The sequence below is a fragment of the Sesamum indicum genome, linkage group LG11 (genome assembly GCF_000512975.1).
Source record: "Sesamum indicum cultivar Zhongzhi No. 13 linkage group LG11, S_indicum_v1.0, whole genome shotgun sequence".
Taxonomy (NCBI): domain Eukaryota; kingdom Viridiplantae; phylum Streptophyta; class Magnoliopsida; order Lamiales; family Pedaliaceae; genus Sesamum; species Sesamum indicum.
Genome location: NC_026155.1, coordinates 13,825,156 through 13,835,361, shown reverse-complemented (window position 1 = coordinate 13,835,361; position 10,206 = coordinate 13,825,156). Strand labels below are relative to the sequence as shown.

Sequence of the window (10,206 nt, the reverse complement as noted above, 5' to 3'; positions counted from 1 at the left end):
GAGGTCAAAGAGTCCACAGGTATTCAATGTTTATGGAGAAAGCAGAGAATGATAAACAAATAACACACCATGCAAATTAAAGGAACCAATGAGATCGATTCATCACACAAAAACAACTCTAATCAGCCCAATTATTACCAAGTTATATATAAAAATGCAAGCATCTTTTCTTTTTTCTTTTTTTTTTTTTTGTGGAATGTCTACCTACTCTAACTCCTTTTTCTAAGAAAATGAAAGAAAACAGAAAAAAGAATCTTCATCCACTATTATTCTTGAATCGTCATGTCATAATAGACCAGTTACGGTGGGCATTTGGTACAGTCGTATCCAATTCAAAATAATAAATTGAATTTCTCGATTTCAAAGAATAAAAGAAAAATTAGTTCAATACAAAATCGGAATTGAAAAAAGAATACAGAATTTTTTAATTTGTATCGAAAAATCAGGTTCAATACAGTTTGATTAATTTACCAAAATACACGTACCCTAGTCATAAGTTGCGCAAAATCCAAATTTTTGGGCATGGAGGCTAGTACTTGTACATAATTTTGACCACAAATTATCGCCCCCCCCCCCCCCCAATTCGATCAATTAAAAAAAGGAAAAAAAAGCATGTTTTTGCCAAGTTACCTGCCTGCCATTTCCTCAATATTTTCTTTACGCATTCATTCGTGGAAATGGTGAGATTTAACTTATTTAAATCCATAGAAACAGGAAAAATTCAGGAAAAAATAAAAAGAGAAGGAAAAAGAAAATGAAAAGCATATGAAAAAAGAAAGCTAAAAGCCGTATAGAGTGTTAGAGCAATTGGGCTGCTTTTTTACCCACACTTCTCACCTCTCCTCTGCATATATAACCAAAATGCTCTCCCCTGTTTTTTCACACACACACTCACACTGATTAGAGAGTGAATATCAATTCAAGAAATCGAGTCGTACAAAGGTAACTAATTCTATTATGATATATATATATATAGTTGTCCATATACGAATTTGCTATGCTGCAATTATGCATGTTGTTTAAGTGTGGCATTTTGCATGTTCAAGTTATCTTTTGGTTGATGCTATAGTATGGTTATAATTAGCAGGTCTCGATTTGGACCGCGACAACGTTAGAGCCACCGACTAAACGTTGTCTTTGTGACGGTAAGAATGAAGATGTCGCGAGAGAGCATGCATGATTTGTTTCACAAGTCAAAGCCATTCTTGGGTGTGGTTTTCCTACAAGCAGGGCTGGCTGGAATGGACATCATCTCTAAAGCTGCATTGAACGAGGGGATGAGCAACTACGTGTTTGTTGTCTACCGTCATGCAGTAGCCACCCTCGTCATTGCCCCTTTCGCCATCGCCCTAGACAAGTATAGATACTCAACATATATTGATTTCTCTCGATTTGTGTACTAATTTTGTCAGAAATTAACGTTGACACATATATTGTCCGGACAACAGGAAAATAAGGCCTAAGATGACTACCGCTATATTTGCTAAGATTATGCTTCTCAGCCTTTTAGAGTAAGTTCTTACAAAATGAAACTAAGTCAATTTCTGTACAAGTATTACTGCAAGAATGAAGTTTGATCTTCGATTAAAAAAAAATGACAGGCCGGTAATAGACCAAAATCTCTACTTCTTGGGGATGAAATACACAACGGCAACGTTTGCAGCTGCGATGGCCAATGTCCTACCTGCCATTACATTCGTTATGGCGTGCATCTTCAGGTGCTTCATAGTTAGCTACTAATGTATTTATGTCAAACATACATACTTTTTCTATTACGCGTGCTTAATTACGTGCAACGCACGTGTATACTTATCCAATAATTTCATCAGGCTGGAGAAAGTAAGGCTAATGAGCATCCGGAGCCAAGCCAAGATCATCGGAACGCTTGCGACAGTGGCAGGAGCCATGATCATGACCCTCGTCCGAGGCCCAAACCTTGACCTGCCGTGGACCAAGGTGATGACCGACCCCGCACGTCAACAGAGTGAAGTAAATCTGCAGCATTCAATCAAGGGTGCACTCATGATCACCGTAGGATGTTTCAGCTGGGCCTGTTTCATGATCTTACAGGCAGTGACTCTACGGACGTATCCTGCAGAGCTATCTCTCACTGCATGGATATGTTTATTAGGAACTGCACAGGGAGCGGCAGTGGCTCTAGTAATGGAGAAGGGAAACTCAGCAGCTTGGGCCATAAAATGGGACACTAAGTTCCTTGCAGCTGCCTACAGTGTAAGAGTTTACAATTCATTTCAGTTGCCTGTAATTATTTCAGACCATCTATATATATATATGTGTGCTGATTTTTCTGACAAAATTGATGGTGGGTGCAGGGTATATTTTGTTCAGGCATCGCTTATTACGTGCAAGGAGTGATAATGAAAGAAAGAGGCCCTGTCTTCGTCACTGCTTTTAGCCCACTGAGCATGGTCATTGTTGCCATCATGAGCTCTTTCATTCTTGCCGAGCAAATGTTCCTAGGAAGGTAAATACTCATCAAAGTATGAAATTTTTGTCCAAATTAGATCCGACGAACCGAATCAAAAATACCCAATAAATATATTGTACTTGACCAGCAATTGATTCGATTCAATTATCGTAAAAAGTTGCCTACAAATTAAGTATTAACTAAAATACTGATAATTAGCATGTATTCAGGGTTGTTGGTGCAATTGTCATAGTCATGGGGCTTTACCTTGTGGTATGGGGTAAAAAGAAAGACTACGGGTCCCCTTCCGAGGGAGAAGAAGAAATACCGGTAAAGCAAAGCACGAACGGGAATGACATGAATAGTGGCAATTCAAGCTTGGAGATTGTTACTGGAGGAGGAGCTGCTGAAGGTGATGAAAGAGTAACTCATAAAAATTGACCAACTTTTGGCTTCTGATAATGTTTGTTGTGTGCCCCACAAGTAAAAACAACAAATTTTGGAACTCCTATTGCATTTTTATTAGCAAATGTACACTATTTTTATGATCAACTGCAGATAATCGATCTTGTATCAAATGCGATGATTATTGTAGCGATCTAGTTAATATTCTAAATCAATAAATGATGTGAGACTTAGACGAAATAGAGTTTATATTTTAGAATTTACAATAAACCTCTCAAGCAAGGGAAGAAAAACAAAAATGCTAAACTCCAACCACACTTCTTTTTTCCTCTCCAACTCTTCAACAAATCAAGAATCCCAACACGCCTTCTCTTTTTCTTTTTGTACATTTTCCAATAATATTATGGCATTATTACATCCTGCATAAAAATCAGCATTCCTCGTCACCCGTCACCACGTTAATCTGTACAAACACGTGTCCATCTCCCAGCATGCCGCGACCCGCGCGTGGTTTTAATATTCCCACCGGCCACATGAACATTGGAGTTGGGCCAAATACCAATAATGGGCCGAATAGAGATTCGCCCGAATGCTTCTCAGTCGCAGCTCCACGTGTCGGAGAGTCATTGGTCAGTATATGCCCGTCCATTGGTTGGTCACTTCTTATCGGCAGCCGTGAGGGAGAACCTTGGGGCGGTCTGTATGCAACTCTGAGTTCTGGCGACCAACAACAACTCTGCAGCCGCTGATGATAAGACAGCTGATTCCGACAGCAATTTTGGTGGTGCTGTAGATGGGATGGTTCTTGATGTAATCTTGGAAGTGGGGTAGGGATAGCTGCCGGGTAAATTCATTTCCACTGAGAACAGAGCATAGACAGGCCTGTGGTCCGAAAATCGTGATTCGCCCCTAACATACCACATTTGTTTAAGCCCTTCGCCTTTCCAAAGAATCCTGTCGCACCTAATCATTTATTAAAAATAAAAATAAATAATAAAAGTTAGGATAGATATACTAAGCAAATAAAATTACATGAATATTGAAAATTTTAATATAATTCAAAATTTCAAGAGTATTTTTTTTAAGTAAATTGATGACAATTACCAATATAATATATATATATATATATAATTTAATCAATAATTATTATATTACTATTACTGTATACTAATAATTATTATTAAAATAGAATAATACCCCACATATTGAAAGGATCCATGACCTCTTAGTTATGGAATCTCAACTTCGTTAATTAAATTAGACATAATCAATGAAATTTCTAGAGTTAAAAGAGTAATAATTGATATAAAAATTGATTAGGTAGTAATCACACAAATTGTATAAAAAAAATCTTTCTAATTAAGATAAAATTGTTGGAATTAAGGTCAGGTTCACGGAACGTATGAATAATAAATTATAGTACGACCATCAACCAATTTGAGTGACTGATTATAATATTATAAATATAAGATAATTAAACTTAATTGGTCGAGTATTCAAGTAATACGATATATATGTATATTAATACAAGTAGATCAAATGATGTAAGAACTATTGATATTATTTTATAAAAATCATTAAAAAACTAATTATAGATCGAGGAATATATGTATTAAATCTAACAGGTTGCGTGACCGTAGAAAAGATATAAATGCATAGATCTGTACTAAATCAACCTCAGTTTCGAACAATACTCGACGAAGATGGATCAGCCTATTTTTAATCACCGACCATTAATTAACCTTAATTATCTATACCCTAACTTGTCGATAACAATTATAACTCTCACAAATCTCAAGAACCGTCTTTCTCATATCTCAATTTGATTATAAAAAATATACAGTTTCAATTAAATTAGATCCAATTTAAATTAATAATATTATAACTTTATATGTATTATATACATTTATTATGTAATTAGTGTATTATAAAAATATTTAATTATATAATATTTGTAATGTGATTAATCCGACAAAGTCACCGGTCGGGCGAATTAAACAGATTAGTTTAGTATTTCTTTTTTTTATTAAAAAAAAAAAAAAAACAAGGGAGGTGATATAATATTCAAAATTTGTAGTTATCATGTGATGACATTGGTTGACTTGTAGTTTGTCAGTTAAATGAAAATGGTCTTTTGCTTATTAATTTGTTATTATAATGTAAGAATAAAGTGATGAGCATTTTCTTACATGTTTATCATCTTCAATAACCGACTCTGTAGCTTGTTTAAGTTGACTAATTGTGTCATTAAACATTTGAATAATGGGAATTAAAAAAATGATTTCTTTTTTGATTCAGTTAATTGTCCTAATTAAATATGAGCAGTAATTATAAATATAAATCTATACTATTATAAAAAAAAAAAATTAATAAATACTCAAATTTATCATTTATCTCATTTCTTCCTTTTCGACAAAGTCATATTAGTAATTTTAATATTTTTTAATAATCTGATAATTATATATTTTCTTTTCTCTCAACTACTCACTGTTCCACATTTTTTTCTTAATTTTTTTTTTCTTATCATCTTATACTTTGCAAAAATTGGATGCGACCGTAACTAATCCAAATAAAAAAAAAAAAAAGTAAAATTATTACCAGGCAGGGGTCCGGCGTTTGTCCTTGGAGGTGGAGGTTTGCAGGACGTAACGGTCGGAATTGGTGTGGTATTTGTAGGTTGGAGCAAAGTGTATTTCCCCTTCTTCCCACCCTTTGAATACTCTGCCTGCCTTTTGTTCTATTCTCAACTGCCACATTAATGCACAACATATATTATTTCAAGAATTTTAAATAACTCTATTAAAAAAAAATTAAAATCCATCTACATTCATCAAAATATAATTCAAATTCCTTCAAACTTAAAATTAACCAAACAAATTTAAAAAAATTAAAATCATTCAATTCAAATACAACATTTGCGACATAAATCCAATAATACATCGGCCACCTCCGTACCTCGTCTTTCTCTAGAAGGGCTTGCCAGTCGTTTTTCTCTACTAGCTCGTACGTATCACCGCAACTTGATGCCAGTCGATAATTCAAGTCTCCCAGCCAGATTATCTTGCTACATCAACAACAATTGAAGGCAAATTAATTATGTACGTAGACACGAACATATATATAAATATATAATTATTTAAAAAAGGATATTAATAATTTACTACATAGAGAAAAAGAGGCAAATGAAAAGTCCGTACTCGTGATCCAAAATATTGTCAGGTGCAACAGATTCTCTAGAGGGATGAGAAAATCTTGTTCTCCTTAAAATCTCCATTACATCTAAATTTCTTCTGATCGCATCGCCCTCTTTCTCCCCAGAGGCTAAGTGAGTGCACACAAAGCAAAACGTCGTTCCATGCAGTCTCATGCTGATAGATATCGATCCCTAATATTTAAAATTTAAAATATTACAAGTATATTTTTTTAATAAAAAGAGGTCATAGCATGCACATATCATGTTATGCAACTCAACAATATAGTAACTGTAATAATTTTTACCAAGTAAGAGGGTTTCGTGTGTGTGTGTATATATATATACCTTATTCCCAAGGTATCCCATGATGCCTCTTCCAACGCACGAGACTTTCAAACTACTAATATGGGGATACAAGTCCTCACGAACCCAAACGCACAAAAATATCCCCACCATCTGCTTGCTGGCAGCCAAACAGTACTTATGTTTTCCCGAATCGGGTGGGCTACGCGAACCCTCTTCACTGGAGCATGACTCGGATCTTTCAAAACCCTTGCGCTCAACCAGATCATCATCCAGCGAGAGCAAATCCGAGAAACTGACTCTAGGTTTGGAATATGGTGGGTTTTGATGATTCGGGCTAAGGGACTGTTTGGAAACAGAATTATCATTTAAAGATTGGCGGATCAAGGAAATCCACTTTGCAGCCGGACCATAGTCCTCGGGTCCCAGCACGTTGCCTGCGTTCAGAGGTACAATCTCCTGGAACCTGCCCAAACAAAACGATCAAAAACACGCTTCTGTATGTTTCATTAAAATTAGAAATGACAATTTATTCAGTTTGGGCTAAACATCTTGATGCCAGACGGGTCTACGTCCATGCATGGTGTGTTGGAGATCATATATATATACCCAAGTACATAAATGTCGGCTGATGCTTTGGTCCTCAACCAATCACTTAGATTCAGTTCATCATGCGGTGATTTGCCTCCCACATTCCACGTCCCTACGAACATCCTGCAAAATCAAACTCAATTTCAAAAATCCAATTCTATTACATAAAATATTATTAACAAGAATATTTAAATAACAAAAATAATTATCAGAAAAGGGAATTTTTCCATATAAAAAATGAAAATAAAAAAAAGTAGTTTTTAATTAATGTGAAATGAGTTGTAAATAAACGTGCATGGGAAATTAAAAGTTGGGGAAATGATTTAAGCAGGAAGGATGTAGGTTCTCGGTTGATCTACCCAAAAGACCCACCACTAATCATGACCGTACGTTGCTGTTCAAATCATGATTTCAAGATTATATAAAAATAGTCAAAAGATTCATCAACGCGTAAGTAAGGTGAACCAATCAAAAATTAAGAAGATGAGATTGAGTCTGTATGGAACTTTTTAAACTTACCTGAGGTTGGGGGTACTAGTGGGAGGTGGGGGTAGCTGACTGAATCCTGGCCGTTCAATTTCGTTACTCGTTTCCATCAACCATTGTTCTGATCATAACAGCAACAGATTAGGAGTGAATTAGGGAGTAACGACAAATTAACCCTAAACCACAAAATTGTGCATGTGGCTTATAACGATAGGTCAACTTGATCATAAATCATATTCCTTCCATCAATTGGATATCTACAGAGTCAAACATGCAACTTTCTTTTTACTAATTATTATTTTTACATAATTATATTATTGGATTGTCCTATTTATTATGTTGTAAAATTAATACTAATAAAAACCTAAATTAAGATCTGAAACTGGATATTTAATTGCGGGAAAAATAAATAATAATAAATGAGTAGAAACGGCCGGCCGGCGCTTACCTGATAATTCTTCAGGCACGACGACGTAAAGTCCGTCGTCAGAGCAACTCTTCCTTCTTCTTTGAACCAAAGCTGATTTCAAGAATCAACGACACATGGTATGAATTCATGAAAATCCCAAAAATAAAAAAACTAGAAATAAAGAATTATACATACCATTTGTATTGTAATCGGAGTAAAATTCATGTCTACCACTCTTTATATTCAACCATTTCTTAACCACCACTTTTGGCCAAGAAGACTGCAACAGAACACAAAGGAATCAATCTAAGGATAAAAAATCCTTTTATTTACAAAAAACATCATTAAGAAGAGATCTTGAAACCCAAAGGGAGTTGCGGGGGAATTGATGTTTACCTTGAGAGAGTTGGGTTCCTGTCTCATTGATTGGTTGGAAGGTGAAAGGAATAATGGGTCAGTTCCAGTTGCAGTTGCAGTTGCAGTTGCAGTTCCTGCTCCAAAGATTGATCGATCAAGAAAATGACAAGATATTTTCTGAGATGTTATTATAATTAAGCATGAGAGCGGAAGAGGAGAAACAAGTGGGCGCAGGCGGAAGCGGTTGTTGGAGACTGAGGCCCATAAATAAGCAATATTGGGAGTGATGAACCGCCGAATAAAAAAGAGGCAATTTGCAGGAGAAATGGAGACAACAAGCAACACACCTTGTTTGCAGATGTGGAGGTTGCATGCAATTCCATTCATCTTCAACAAACAAATAAATAAATAAATGCTATATGTCCAAATTTTATATAACATACAAACTTATATATTTTTTATTTCTCTCTCTCTCTCTCTCTCTCTCTCTCTCTCTCTCTCTCTCTCTCTCTCTCTCTCTCCCTCAGACAGAGAGAACTGAGAAGCTTTTTTCTTGAAGTATAATAATTAATATATGTAGTTATGGTTCTGAGACTTTACAGAGAGGAGCACTGACAGAGTGGAGAGGATGAACTAATAAAGGAATATCAAAAAAGGGGAATTTTTTTATCTTACTAAAATGGAGATCAAATCTTCTTCTTCTTCATCAGAAGCAGAGATTCTAAAAAAGTTACCTTAATTAATTCAACACCTACCTAAAAGCCTATGCTATGCACCAAACCTCCAAAATAGTATAAACATATGATGTAGAAGAGAAGCTTCAATACCACTGAATCAAACTGTAAATCAAGACCCAAAAAAGGAAACAACAGAAAAGAGTAAATTTTGAGGAGACCTTTGCAACTTGAGAAATTTTGTCCGAAAAGCAGAGCAAGTCCAGAAAACAGAGACATCACACATAAATATGAAAAGAAAACACGCTTCACCAAGGAGAATAGCGCATTTCAACGACATTGCAGCAAACACAGGAAATCATAGGCAAAAACCACCCAAATACCTATCATTCTTCACATTACGAAAACAATACAGACAGAAACCCAATACACTTACATGAATGAATAGACAAGAAAAACAAGTCTCGTCTTTGCCCGCCTGATGGATCTTTCCTATTCAAGCTCCCCTCTACCAGAGAAAAAAGACGTGGAAATAGTGACAAGGCTCTTGTGCTTTTGATTGGGTGGTGCTGAGGAAGAAGCAACAAGGTTTTCTGCGTTCCTCGGAAAAACAAAAAGTGGGATTTTGCCTCTTAATTTATACTGTCTCTGGGAACAGAGAGAAGAGTGGTGGGAGGGGAGGAGAAGGACATTGACGTACAAAACAGATGATTCAGGGGTATTATGGATATTGACCCATTAGCTCTTGGACGGCATTTCTCGTTTTTAAAGTATAGTAGAGAATACGTGTATGGATAGTATTGGTGGTGATGGATACTGTATTTTTCATTTCTTCTTTTTGTAAATTTAAGCGTTGATGCAAAGGAACGCAAAGCAAAGCATTGATGTAGGGAGGAAATGCATTACTACTGCAATTACTATGTTCATTTAAAATGTGTTTCCATTTAATGCCATAAATTATAAATTTTGGGTGCTTTACGAACCACCCTCCTCCTCTTATATTTTTCTTTCCTTTTTAATACAAACTTTTTTTTTATCATATTGTTTATTTTTGGGATTTTAACAAATTGAAGTCGTCGCCAAATCTTCAAATGTCTAATCTGATTGATATATATATATATATATATATTTTGGGGGGGGGGGTTGTTGGACATTTTTCGTCTTTAATTTTCATGTTGTGGGTGGGGAAGAAAAAAAGGAAAACAAAAGAAAAGTGGGATGAAATTGCCTGTGAAATGAGAAAGCAATAGTGCCAAAAAAGTTGCCGCAAGTTTCAGCAGCAGCAGACAACTTAAGGAGTCGTCGCGGACAAAGGGTTTTGAGACCCAACATTAACATTTGACCTATACAATATTTATCA

General features: G+C 35.5%; 2 protein-coding genes across 5 annotated transcripts; one reads left to right on the top strand and one right to left on the bottom strand.

Annotated features, from left to right (window-relative positions):
* On the top strand, positions 788–3,073 carry LOC105174413 (WAT1-related protein At2g37460). Of its 2 annotated transcripts, none has more exons than XM_011096513.2 (7): positions 788–942; positions 1,088–1,357; positions 1,449–1,511; positions 1,602–1,718; positions 1,830–2,232; positions 2,334–2,485; positions 2,659–3,073. In XM_011096513.2, exons 2-7 carry the CDS (start codon positions 1,152–1,154, stop codon positions 2,867–2,869), a joined length of 1,152 nt encoding a protein of 383 aa, XP_011094815.1. In that variant the 5' UTR covers positions 788–942; positions 1,088–1,151; the 3' UTR covers positions 2,870–3,073. The 2 variants fall into 2 exon arrangements, with proteins under 2 accessions (XP_011094815.1, XP_011094816.1); XM_011096514.2 differs by having other exon boundaries at positions 815–942; positions 1,085–1,357.
* Positions 3,064–9,507, bottom strand: LOC105174411 (type I inositol polyphosphate 5-phosphatase 8). 3 transcript variants are annotated; one of them, XM_011096511.2, is made up of 12 exons: positions 9,283–9,507; positions 8,520–8,559; positions 8,212–8,306; positions 8,011–8,095; positions 7,855–7,926; positions 7,440–7,527; positions 6,939–7,043; positions 6,372–6,795; positions 6,031–6,218; positions 5,789–5,897; positions 5,432–5,580; positions 3,064–3,796 (listed from the first exon to the last, which is right to left on the bottom strand). In XM_011096511.2, exons 2-12 carry the CDS (start codon positions 8,557–8,559, stop codon positions 3,490–3,492), a joined length of 1,662 nt encoding a protein of 553 aa, XP_011094813.1. In that variant the 5' UTR covers positions 9,283–9,507; the 3' UTR covers positions 3,064–3,489. The 3 variants fall into 3 exon arrangements, with proteins under 3 accessions (XP_011094813.1, XP_020553698.1, XP_011094814.1); XM_020698039.1 differs by lacking the exon at positions 8,520–8,559 and having other exon boundaries at positions 8,212–8,299; positions 9,282–9,507; XM_011096512.2 differs by lacking the exon at positions 8,520–8,559.